The following is a 14,574-nucleotide window of genomic DNA, read 5'->3' as shown; positions in this document are numbered from 1 at the left end:
TTCCAAATCTGATTGGACTGGAGATAGAAAAAAGCATGATGTCATTTTTGTATTTTCAAAAGTTATCTAGTGTAAAATTATGAAGAAAAATAGCAATAATAATTTTGTACGATTCTATTACATTGTAACTTCCATATGGGAACACAATATTATGTCCTGAAATAAAACAATTTTATTTATATATATTTAGTATTATAATTTATCTGTTTTTTGGTTCAATTCATCATTATAATTTATAAATATAATATTATTTTACATAATTATGAAATATAAAAAAAAAATTATTACAACACTTTACATTTTCGAACTGCAAATAAGATTTTATCATCACTAGCTGTGCCGCGCGGTTTCACCCGCGTGGCTCCGCTCCTGTTGGTCTTAGCGTGATAATATATTATAGCCTATATTACTCGTGGATAATGTAACTTTCGAATGGTGAAAGAATTTTTAAAATCGGTCCAGTAGTTTATGAGCCTATTCATTACAATCAAACAAACAAAGTTTTCCTCTTTATAATATTAGTGTAGATTTAATCAACAATTTGTAAGCTAATTTACTGCTTTATTCATCCAAAGTTCATCATTTTGTCCAATCTAAATAGGAAAGCATCCGTATAACAATATGTTTTGTAAATGAGTTTCTTGATTCAAATATTGTGACACGCTGTAGGTACTTATTAAATAAATCTAACCTCTAAAATAACCCTTCAATATTAACTACTGAGCACAATGATACTTCTACTATAATTCTACGATAACTATCTACTATATTTATATTATTTAAACATGTATTCATTGCTTTTGTTCCAGGGCCTGGTATAAAAGGCACCATGGCCATCCTGAACTGCCTGCTGGCTCGACAACTTTGCTTCGAAGACGCCTCCTGTTCCGCCATCTTGGAAATTATACCGCGTGTCTGTGGATCTGAACTTGGTTAGTAAATTTGAAGTATTTAATATTGTACATGTTTATATTATAAATTAGCTTATCGCCCCGACTTCGCATGGGTAAACGTTTCCTTGTAAGCTGTTAAATTTTTCAAAGTATTTATCATGAAAATACAACGTTACGTTAAGCCGTTCTTATGTTATAGGTAAGGAATGGTACATAAGACATTGAACAGCAAATTCGATCGTAATAGATATGAGCTTTTTTAGGTATATAGAGTTATATGAAAGAGCTGTAAATAAAATGAATTAACAAATAGAATGTGTTCATATACCCTTGTATGTAATTTTAAACATATAGCAACAGCTTTTAAAATAGGTCAATCCGGAAGAAGCCAGGGCCAGCGGCTAGTATTTTCAATACGAAATATTCCACCTTTGACATTCAGCGACATAGGACAATACTGTTAACACTATGCAATATATCCGTTATAGATTCCGTATAACAATTATATTGTTTGATCTCGGAGATATTCACAATACAGGGATTTCTAGCTCTATCCTTTGTGTGATCGCTTTTCATACTATCACCATAATCTGTACATCTATCTATCATTTTTCAAATATTTTTACGATTTTCATTGTATGTTGAATTTAATTTATGAGTTTGTTACTCTTTCACACAAAAAGGCTAAATCAGAATAACAAAAGAGCTAGAAACACTTGCTGTTGCGTTTTCGTCGAAAGCTAGACTAAACACGATCATGCCTTCAGTACCTTTTTTTATTAAGTTTTATTCATAGTTCTACAACCATATAGCTACCATTTTCTTTATGTTTCTAATGTTAAACTCGTATAAATGCTACAAAAATACACATCACCGTTCTGCATAAAGATATCTCGACGGACATAGTATGGAGATTTCTGGAATCTTCCAAGGGCTTACTTCTAATCCCTTTATCCTGTTGACTTGTTATATCCGTCAGATGTCGCTTGGCTGATGGCCCAATTGTTCGAGAGAATTGTGATCTAACGCTGTAACATTGTAATGTCCTAAATTATTGTATTTTGCGATTAGCTTGTATAAGATCTTTGGTATAAAAGCGATTCAAAATTATTAAAACTTATTTTGTTTACATTCTCACTTTAACTACTTTTGTAGGTACCAAATTTTATCTAAATCGGTTCAGCCGTTAAGGAGACAAATAGACAGAATTTCGCATTTATAATATTGGTATGGATATCACAAATTAATGTGTGAAAAAGAGTCCTACTCTACCGTTTAATAGCTTCCTGATACATACGTTCTGTTTATCTCTCAGTTAAAATGACAAATATGTATTGAAAAATAAGTCTATATAAGTGAATAATAAGTCTAAGTATAAGTGTCCAATATATTTAAAACAAAAATCACAAAAATCTGATAGCAAGAATCGAAACTAAAACCAAATGAAAACCGCCAAAACTCTGCACCGCAAAATATTTTAAAAATCTTGTATCGTGTTTGCGAGATGAAGCCTTTGTGAAGCCGAAACTATTATGCATGAACCGGCATTCAGGATTCCCTTACAAATAGTTTGGTACACTGTCACGTTACTTCGACGATAATACTGTGTTTGGAATGTTTTAGCCGACTTCGAGAATTGAGGATTTCAACAAGCGTATGTTTAGTGTTGGAACTGTAGATTAATTACATATGGCAATGTTATAGTGTAATAATTAACTGTATGTTACTAACTAATCTATATTAATATTACAATAAGCTGAAAAGATTGTTTGTTTGAACACACTAATCTCAGGAACTTCTGGTCCCATTTGAAAAATTTCATTCATTTATCGAGAAAGGATAGGCTTTAAATCATAACGCTAAAACTAACAGGAGCGAAGCAACGCAGGTGAAACCGTGGGGCACAGCTAGTTATTTATATGTTCACGCAGTTCTCAGAATTAAAAGGTTTAAAAGCTATAACTTATTATTTATATAGTTTAAAAAGTGTTATTTACTACACACAGATGAAGCTATAAAAGCGTGTTAAGAATGGTGGAAAACGGTAAAACTATGTTATGAAGATTCAAAGGGCTTCCATAAGAATTCTAAATGAATAAATAAATATTTGAATTTGCGTTTGACTCCATTTCTTCTCTAGCCATTAAACAAAACTGGGAAACAGTGTCAACTATATAAAAAACGGTTTAATAGTAATAATAGCACAAAGATTTTTATCTGGTTCAAGGTTTATGTTTTGCGGATACAACGATGAAAGTTTTAAATAATTGTTTCGTACAATTTACCTCTCGGTTAATTGTATTGTTTTAATGACGTCATAACCGCTTACCGCAGATTGTATAGCTGTATTAAATAGAGTTTAATGTAATAATAAATATCATTAACTTTATTGACTTAAATAGAAATAGATTTACAGAAATTACTATTATCCTTTAAATTTTGAAATATCCAAAGGTCTACACATGGGTACATTTTTATTTAGTTCTATAGAATTCACACTCACACATATCTTCTTATATATAAAAATGAATCGCAAAATGTGTTGGTAAGCGCATAACTCGAGAACGGCTGAACCGATTTCGATAATTCTTTTTTTATTATATTCCTTAAAGTACGAGGATGGTTCTTTTGTAGAGAAAACGTAAACATGTACCACGGGCGAAGCCGGGGCGGACCGCTAGTGAAAAATAAAAATTTCATGGGTATATGAGTGTGAATTTTCATACAAGTAAATATAAATGCATCTTTGTATGTTTGTCTCATGAAATAGTCAAACGTGAATTCACGGAGCAAAAAAGACATAAGATTCAATTTTGAACCACATCGAAATTAAAAATACAATGATAAGTTTGTCTGTTTATATCTACATCTGTCAAACACAACATTGTTACAAATGGTAAAGAACCAGTTCGTAAAACCGACTCACACTTGGTAGGTTTTATCTAATTTAAATTTCAAAATCCTTATTAACTTTTCTTTCCATCAACGAGGCTATAAACTGATATCTGTATCAATTAGCTTGAAGTTTTAATTAATATACTTTATCGCTAAAATTCACGTCATAAAAAACCGGTGCTATTGATTCGTTTGGTTTTGAATTTGGGTGACTAAGCTTGCCCTCATGACCTCCTTAGAGCCTATTGTTATCTGCGCTTTCTTATACCTTATTCCATCGTAATAAGGTCGAAAAAAAAACTCTACCGCCATTGTTAAATTGCTTTTGTTATACGTAGCTGTGTTAATATTTTCACACCTGTATTGTTCTCCGGAAAATGGTGGAAAATATGAAAACTCATTCAGTGTTTTCTGGTTTGCTTTAATACTAGTTATACGTATGGGAACAATGTTATGTTTTAAACGAAGTTATCTCGGTTTATTATGTTAAAAATCTTTTTATTTCACAAACTAACAATATTCTTTTTAGTATGGAGAATTGTGACATTAAAAATAATTTAAAGTAAATATATTTCTATCACGATTGAATCCATAATTCATAAAATAGTTATAGTTTTCAGTTTACATACAGTAAATGAAAATCTATTCAATGCATACATTCAAAATACAAACAAACGAACAAAAGTTACCACCAACAGCAATATATCTTTCAATACCATACAAAGAAACAAATAAAACTTACAATCAACAACAAAATGTCTTTCAAAAGCGAACTAATTGCTACATATTATTTGAAGCTCAAAGCTTGGAAATCATGGAAAAAAAATATTAATTCTACATTCTAATATATATCCAGATCACAACCTCTAAATATCTTGTCCCTTTCACTACATTTAGACAATGCGTAGGCCAAAAACATTTCTATCCTTTAGTACCTATCCTGTTTAGGTTATAAAAATGCCGAAAACGTAAAGCTAGAGACATCAGACGATTTTATTAAGACTTACACAAGGCTTTATTGTACAGACAAATCGTTAAGAGCTTATGCGTTGTTTTATTTATTTTTTATGTTCCTGTTTTCAACTGAATAAGAATTTCAATTTATGTCTATAAAATTGATAGGTTTAAGAAAATTTTCCTAAATTTCTAAATTGAATGTTATGACTGATTATTTAAATAATTCATGTATTAATCTGGAATTGTAGAGTATTAAAAAAAACAACCTTTTTATTGAGCAACTCATGGAGAATAAATTAAAAAAAAACATGATTCTATACAATATTATCAATCTAAAAAGTCTCTTTTGCAGCCATACATCAAGCTTATCATTCGTCACAATTAGATAGAATGACTTAACGAAACTATTGTTGTATTAATGAAAATGTATTGCCGGTTAAAGAAAACAATATTGTTTGAATATTCGAATAAATATAAATAAGATAAATTCATGAAATTATTCTATTGACACCGAATCTTGTTAAGTGAGTATAATTTTGAATTAAATCTCTCCGTTAGAAATATATCAAAATCGTGTGTAAAGACAAACATACACATATTCAGGTGAAGCTAATAAAAGCGTATTAAAAAGAAAATTAATGTTATTTTGACTGCATTCTAAAAAAAATGAAGAAGGTTAGGGCAAAGGAAGGGATGTTGAAATAACCTTATTTTCGCGTCTTCAAAAATACTATACACTCTGGCATATATAAATATTGCAAAACTTTAAATACCTATGGATATTAATAGAAGGAATAAATAAATGAATTAAGATACAGTTCCTTCAACAAATACAACATATTTTTGATTACAGTTAATGTTTTTATCCTATTAAGGGCCGATTTTTCAATGCTTGGATAAAACTTATTCGTCGAATAATGTATAAAACTGCCATTTTAAAAACGTATTCTAATTGCCTGTATTTGACAGTTTACGTGACATTTTAATATTATCCTGTAATACTTTATTGGACGGATAAGTTTTATCCAAGCATTGAAAAATCGGCCCTAGGGTGACAAATCAACATCGAGCTATGCTGCGCTGTACTGCGCTGTGCTGTGCTGTGTTTCATAAGCTACGTTTTTTTAACAATTAAACGATGCTGCGCTGTGCTGTGCTGTGTTTCTTAAGCTACGTTTTTTAACCTTCCTATACTCGCGCGTTGGTCTGTGAGACCGACGAAACACATTTTCGTAATTATTTTTATGCAGGTAAATCCTGTGAAGTCGAGTTCCTTGCTAGTTTCCGGATTTGGGGCTAACTTCATTTTAGTGCAGGTCGCGGCGTGGTCGGCAGAAGTTCACGTGTCATAGCATTTGGCGCCAATCGGTCCGTGAGACCGACGCGAGTATAGGTGCAAGTTTTTGTGTAAGTATTAATATTATATATTTTGTACATTTATATATTTTTTAAGACTTTGAATACTTTATGAAGTATGTATAGTAAAATATATGTATGAATGTTGCTCTAAATTACATTTTGACCAATTTTTTAGGCCATACTTCATGTCAAAATGAACGATGATCAAATCAGATTGTTGCTGGAAGAATCAAGTTCTGTTTCTGCTATGAAGACGAAAATGACAGTGAGATGGAAGACAACGTGGAGATACAAGAAGAGACATACGAAACCGAGCAAGACGATGACAATGAAGAGATATCTGAAGTTCCCGTGATTTTTACTTGGGAAAAGATGGACAGACAAGGCTCAAAACTAAGCCAAACATAGATAAATATGTGCTTTGATATGTTTATTATTATTACTTAGAAGTTTATTTTGTTTTGAAAAAGAAGTTCTGTTTTTAAAGTGAAACTTTTATTACATCGTCTCAAACTTTTTGGTCTCGGCAGCCGACCGTCACGCGACATGCGCTACACAAAGCAGTGTTCGGAACCGTTCGAACAGTTTCACTTTTACCGTGGTTTCATAAAACCACACAACATTTTTTTTAGTTTAGTTTAGTTTAGCCGGGCGGCCGGCCGGTACCGCCGCAAACGCTACGTCCCGCAATTTTTAAATCTGTAATATCTTCGAAAATATTCACTTAAATCATACGGTGTAAAGGGCCATAATATATTAAATGAACAATGTATTCAAGGTATTTAATTGGTTAAGGATTAATGCTGTATTGGTTAAAATCGCTTCGAAAATTAGCCATTATTTGTCGTAAAAAGTAAATGACAAAAATAAGTTATTGTGGGTTATCCATAAGAGATAGACATATACCATCGCGGACTTTTCTGTAGACCTTTTCAATGTGTATAAATACTTAGTACATTATTTTGATAAAACTCGTAGGGCGTTCAGCCTGCGTTTGCAATGTAAGCAGAATAAATGTAATTTTTTACGACATCACATTAGAAACCTCAAAAATAACAGTACTTCTCCACTATTTAATGGATGTTATTATACATATAAACCTTCCTTTTGAATCACTCTATCTATTAAAAAAAACTGCATCAAAATCCGTTGCGTAGTTTCAAAGATTTAAGCGTACAAAGGGATATAGGGACATAGGGACAGAGAAAGCGACTTTATTTTATACTATGTAGTGATAAGCTCGACACAGCGCAGCATGGCAGAGCTCCATAAAAACATAGCACAGTTCGGCACAGCGCGGCTCAGCACGGCGGGTAGCGCGCCTCGCTCGAGACTGCTGCGTTTTTAAACAGAGCGTAGCCTCACACAGCGCAGCACAGCATGGGTTGTTTGTATCCTCATTAAAATATTAGACGAGCGAGTTGACCAAACACAGCACAGCGCAGTACAGCGCAGCATAGCTCGATGTTGATTTGTCACCCTATGTATTGTATCGAAAGTGACCGTGTTTTATACTACGCAGTGATCTGCGTAGTATAAAACACGGTCACTTTCGGATATTTAAAACTGCGCAATTTATTTGATGCGGTTCTTTAAATAAACAGACTGGTTGAAGAGGAAGATTATAATAAATTATTTATTAAGTTACTTATTAATATTGTACAGAAAAGACATGATATAAAAGTTAAAATACAATTTTAAACCCTAACATTGCTGTAAATTCATCTTTTTTAAAACATTTACTAAAGTCTAATATATCAGAATCATTCAGAAGCTTATAATTCAATTAGAAAAATAAAAAATACCCTCATTTAATCATCAAAAGCTAAACGCTAATAGCTTCATTAGTTCAATCTACGTCGTAGCCAGTCGTAGCAGCTATCGTATATCGTAGGTACGCCGTAGCGATTTCGTAGCGCCTAATGTGTTTAGTTTTAGTATTAAAGGTGTGTTTACAAGATTTGTTGGTTTTTATTTGTTTTTCGTTTTCAGTTACTCATATATACAACAAATTAAATTCTAAAAAATTGATTTACTTCTATTTTAAAACGTCAAAATGCAGTTTTAGAAATAAAAGCTTCTTGCATATAGACCGGGAGATACTGACACAAAATTTCGAGTCATTTGTAACAAGGATGGCGGTTCTACAGGGGTCTTAGTATGCAATGATAAAAAGAAAAATGATGGTGTGAACGCTGGTACCGGTGGCTTAGTCGCGTGGGCGTTTGTCGAACTCGTCGGAAAAATAGCGAAAGTCAAACGATTTGTAACACAAAAATTTTAGAATTTACCGATAGCCCATAAAAAAGTAGTAGGCGGTAGTGTCATGCCATACTTTTCCGGTGTGACTAAAAGGCCGCCATACCGACGCGAATGTGTTGATTTAAATAAAACAATCATTCAACCATTTGTACCAGGCTAACTTTTGCACAGGTAACTATCGTCGTGCAGCCATTTACGAAAATCGCCATGCCATACTTTTCGGACGATTCCAAATGGTCGCCATACCGCTGAAAATCTGCAAAAAATTTTTATTTCGCCAAACTTTTTGTACCAGTATTGCATTTGGATTTTTGGAGAGTATTTGATAAAATGTGACCATTATTATATTTGCCATACTTCTAGTAGGGGGAAAAAGTGCTGTCATACTTGAAAACTTAATTTATTATTAATTTATATAATTGAAGATTTCCAACACATAGATCTTTGAAATTTTGTATTTATATTTGTTGATCCTCAAACTTACAGGAAAAATAAGTGCCATACTGTTACAAATCGTTTGACTTTCGCTATTTTCCGACGAGTTCGACTAACGCCCACGCGACTAAGCCGCCGGTACCAGCGTTCACGCCATCGTTTTTCTTTTTGTCATTGCGTACTAAGACCCCTGTAGAACCGCCATCCTGTTACAAATGACTCGAAATTTTGTGTCAGTATCTCCCGGTCTATAACGCTACCGTTATATGAAGTAGTAAGATCTATGTCCCCCAATATTCTCGTAAATAAATGAGTAAATGTTAATTAAAAACTATCACCCCCTTAGCACATAAAGAAGTAACAGAAACCCCAACAATGAAAATACAAATAAGACTTAACACCGTGCAAATTGTCACTGAATAATTATTTGATTTAAAAAGTAGATCCTCAATTGATAACTAAAAGGATATTTGAGAAAAGTCGCGATGGAAATCTTTCCCCTTGTTATATTTCGCTACAATTAAGAAAAAAGAAAAATTCCCCCGAGAAATAAGATTAATTAACGCTGTACAGGCACTTTGTTCCAAATCCCTGATTTTGGAACTTAATGATGCCTTCGTTTGATTTTATTATAAATATTTTATTATTTCTATATAATTCACGTGACTCAGCATATGTTCTTCTTAGCGTGATGATATATAGCTTATGTGCCTTCCTAGATAAATAGGCTATCTAACACTGAAATAATTTTTCAAATCGGACCAATAGTTCCTGAGATTAGCGCGTTCAAACAAACAAACTCTTCAGCTTTATAATATTAAGTATAGATTATTATTATTGATGATTAATTATAAAGGAAAGATAACAGAAAATACCACTATCTGTTTTTTGATTATCTTCATTTATAATTGTTTTTTTTTTGAAGTGAAACTTTTTTATCGGGGTTGGAAAAAAATTTAGTGTAACATTTTTTCGTTACGCGTGACATTTTTCCGTTACGCCTCATCTTCTTCTTATCGCTACCACACGTGATTCGACGTATTTCTGTAAAGTTGAATATAGTAAATTATTTTTTTTAAATAAGGTCATAAAGAAGTTTCACTTCTTACGTGTGTACACTAGTACACGGACACATTTTTTTTACTTATTTATAAAATATCAGTAATTATTTACAAGTTGAGATTTTGATGTAAAAGTTTTACTGTTGCTAACTCAATAAGGCTTAATATTTAATGGAATGTAAAATGCCTTTTTGCTATAAGTTCATCCCACCAAAAACATTTTCATGTAAAATGTTGCCAAGACGAGCCCATATGACTCGCACTGTCAAAAAGTTATCAGATCTCATGTAGAGCCAAGGTTCTAACACTACACGCCCTAACTCTACAAGGCCTAACTTCACAAACTCTACACCTTAGTCAAAATATGTGGCTTGGCCATTTCGCTACTTTTGTGCTATACAATAGTTCTTGTAGTAACGAACGGCCAAGCCACATATTTTGACTAAGGTGTAGAATTTGTGACTCGTCTTGGCAACATTTTACATGAAAATGTTTTTGGTGGATTTCATTTCTTTTTGTAAGTTGTTTGTAACAATTTTTTTTTTTAACAAGGAGTACCTATACATATATTATATATCTAGGGGAACTAAGTTTTAGATTATTAGATTAGACCTCTAGCGTCATCAAAATTTAATTTAAAATTACAGGTCTCATACAAACTCCCATCCCCTAGTTTAAGGGGTTGGGGGATGAAAGTTACAAGTTTTATAATTTTTTTGTTGTTTGTGTGCTAATACTAGCTTACATACAAAATTTCAGCTTTCTAGGACATTAGGAAATACCTTAAGAATTTTGATGATCATCAGTGAGTCAGTGACGAAATTAGCGTTTTTTAGATATAAATAAAATCTGAAGTATAAAAGCTAATGTAATTAAAACTTAATATGTTCATTAAGTCCGCTATTGACAATATATCCCGAAAATTTTGTTGATCTAGCATAATCCAAACCCAAGTTATGAGGGTTCAAAAAAACGTCGAAGCGCTTCGAGAAAAGGTAGGTAGTGCCCGTGCACTTCGCTTGGCTCGTCTTGGCGGGGGCACTACCGTGCCCCCAGATATGTAAATAATTACATATAGAATGTGTTATTAATTTTAAATTAATTATTACAATCCTGTGTTCGTATTTGACAGGTCCAAAATATATTTCATAACATGTAATAAAAGAGTAATTGTTTTATATGAAGGATGGGTATTTTTATGATTTTTGTTCTTCTAATTGTATTTATATGCAAATATAAACCATTTTATTAGCGAAAAGCTCCCGTTCGTATTCGCGTTTGATATTTTTCTTTGTTTAGAAATTATAAGCTTTAAATTGAATTTACCGTTATTTATTATTTTTTGAACATTTTATGAGCATGGACAAGACAAAAATAGTTAATTTAATTAGTTAGGTTTCTTCTCATGGCTTCTCTCGCCTTCATTTTACGATATTACGTGGATGTCTCTTTAAATACAATATTCCATTCCGTACTACATATTTTTGGGGCTAGTTTTTAGAAATTAATGCATAAACCTTTATCTTTCCTATTCCAAATAATATCGTAAATATATAACTGTTTTTCAGTTAAATCTGAGCACTAAACAAACACTATTGTTTGTAAAATGTCACCCTACGAACCTATACCAGACCCTAAACTATTTACTCACTTAAAGTAAATCTAAAAAGCGTAAGTCCTATTTTCCCTACAATACAAACTCGTACAATACAAGCATAATAAGTTGGAATTCAAATAGTTTCGAGAGTCAGACCTCAGTCCTCACAATGGGCTTTTGTTCCCACATTGTTAGTAAGTTCATGGCCGCTGTTATACATTTGTGGGAATATCTGAAAAATTACCTACAAATCCATTATTCGCCTAATTGGAGCTCTTGTGGAATTAATGCTGATTTCTAGAATAATGAGAGATTTTTTCTGTTAGGTTATAATGTGGTCGAAAATGAATATGATTAATAATGTAGTTATGAATTTGTAAATTGGATGATTAACTTTAATATATACGAAATGGCTAGAAGATATAAGTACTTTTAGTTTTAAGCTATTGCATAGCTTTTATCTCAGACTTTGAGCGCCGCGACCGAATGTAAAATTTCCGAACGAATTTTTCACACAACAAAAATAGCTACAGCGGCAGTCCTCGAGTGCCACACGTTTTTTTTTTTTATTAAGATGTAAAGTTGGTAAGCTTAAGTTACAGCTTCATTGGTGCTTTGACAATTACATGAACTTATATTTTTCCGCTTCCGCTATTTATAAATACAGTCAAAGTTCCTTATTCGCGGTTTCACTATTCGCGGGTGGAAAAAATGCGACCTAATTTCTATATTCGCGGCCCAAAATTCTTTATTCGCGGATCGAATCGGTACATCGGTATATACATATATATATATGTATTTACCTAAATAAAAATCAATTGTTATCCATAGAAAACGCCTGAACTACATAACTACGAATTTATAATGTCGACTAAAAAACGAGTAAAAAGTGCTAAGCCATTGCCTAAACCTGAAGATAATACCTAATAATAAATATATGTTTGGTCCAAAATTTCAATAAAACTGATTTCTTTATGTATTTGCTTCCTTATTTCGTCACCTAGGAACGTATCCCCTATAACCCCATACAAATTACCATTCCATATTCACGGTTTCTCTATTCGCGGCACATTTACGGAACCTATTGCCCGCGAATAAAGAACTTTTCCTGTATGAATCTATTATAGAAATAAAACATTTTTGATTATTCAATTCCATATTAATTGGTATTAAATACTTAATTGAGTTGTGGATCAATTACATTTCCAAGAATAGCTGTACAAATTCAAGGAAAAAATATAGAATTGCTTCCACCGTTTTCATTTAATTCCTTTGTACACTAAACATATAAACTCATTCATAAAAAACATTTATGATAACCACAAAAATTCCATGACAAAAAGTAATTAATATAATGTTACGAATTAAAATAACAAAGCTCCCTTGAGAATGGTGTATTGCATAAAAAAGTACACTAATGAAAGGTTGTATTGCCTTTTATTATTTAATAATTAGACTTTATAATGAAATGGACATAAAAAAACATATAACATTAACATTGAAATCAGTATTTATTAAGCTATTGCATAGCTTCTATCGCGGGCCTTGAGTGTGGAGACTGAATCCAGAAATTCCGTAATGAAAATAGCCCCCCACTCCGACCAGCACAGCGGTGATAATTGTTATGCTATGCAATAGCTTTACCGCGGCAGCCTTCGAGTGCCACGTCTTTTTTAACAAACACAAACACAGACACAGACACAGACATAGACACAGACACAGACACAGACACAGACACAGATACAGACACAGACACAGACACCGACACAGACACAGACACAGACACAGACACAGACGCTGACAGCGACACCGACACCGACACCGACACCGACACCAACACCGACACCGACACCAACACTGATACCGACACCGACACCGACACCGACACCGACACCGACACCGACACCGACACCGACACCGACACCGACACCGACACCGACACCGACACCGACACCGACACCGACACCGACACCGCCACCGACACCGACACCGACATCAAGCTTTGTTACTTTATGGGTATCAAGTCGTATGAATATTAATTCTAATTCATGATGAAATACGTATTATAGTAGGTACCACCACGCCATGTCATTAGTATTCCATAATTATCATATCAAAATTACTTTTTTTTTTGTAATTGTGTTTTTTTTTTATTAAAATCGGTATTTAAAAGCAATATGTCGCTTTTTATGTCACATCGACTCAAACATCTTACTATATCATAAGAACAAGACATGTATATGCCCTCACATTCAAATGAAAATGTAATATCGTGATATTATGTTTACAAAGTGATTTCATAACACAATAACCACATTAAGGACATATTCACACCACAGGCGACAGTGATCCACGTATCTATAATATAAAAATGAATCGCAAAATGTGTTGGTAAGCGCATAACTCGAGAACGGGTGGACCGATTTTGATAATTATTTTTTTATTATATTCCTTGAAGTACCAGGATGGTTCTTATGTAGAGAAAACATAAATATGTACCACGGGCGAAGCCGGGGCGGACCGCTAGTATTTAATAAAATTATGATTACGAATCCATGTCATATAAAAATAGAAGACGTTGACAAAATTATGTTGTTTCGGGTGATGTTCATTTGATTAAAATCCTTATGAATAAAAAAGTAATTTGCAATTTGTAAACAATATTGGCAATTCAGTTAAAAGATATAATTATTTAATAGAAATACGTTTAGCATAAATACTATAATAGTAATAACGTCTTTGAACTATTATTACAGAGGATTCTGGTTTTTATTGTTATAATCTATACTTAATATTAAAGCTGAATAGTTTGTTTGTTTGTTAGTTTGAACGCGCTAATCTCAGGAACTACTGGACCGGTTTGAAAAATTCTTTACGTGTTAGATAGCCCATTCATCGAGGAAAGCTATAGGTAAAGCTATCATCACGCTAAGACCAACAGGAGCGGAGCCACGCGGGTCAAACCGCGGAGCGCAGCTAGTATAATACAAATAATATTCATACACTTTGTGATGATTAAATTAATATATTATTCATGACCAATTTATTTCTTATATTTTCATTCAAATAACATTCATGAAAATTACTGAAATATTTGCGAACCCGATTTCCCTAA

General features: G+C 32.8%; 1 protein-coding gene across 1 annotated transcript in view; it reads left to right on the top strand.

Annotated features, from left to right (window-relative positions):
- Positions 1-14,574, top strand: part of LOC149477701 (uncharacterized) — a 157,046-nt gene that overhangs the window by 105,996 nt on the left and 36,476 nt on the right. The window contains exon 2 of the mRNA XM_089710211.1: positions 810-932. Coding sequence (XP_089566337.1) covers positions 830-932 — 103 coding nt within the window. The 5' untranslated portion in view covers positions 810-829. The remainder of the gene's footprint in view (positions 1-809; positions 933-14,574) is intronic.

Source organism: Colias philodice, chromosome 24 (assembly GCF_061535455.1).
Source record: "Colias philodice isolate Cphi_HAF_F1 chromosome 24, ilColPhil1 Martin Lab GWU primary, whole genome shotgun sequence".
NCBI lineage: Eukaryota > Metazoa > Arthropoda > Insecta > Lepidoptera > Pieridae > Colias > Colias philodice.
Note: the sequence above shows the minus strand (reverse complement) of the source record. Positions and strands in the feature narration are given on the sequence as shown.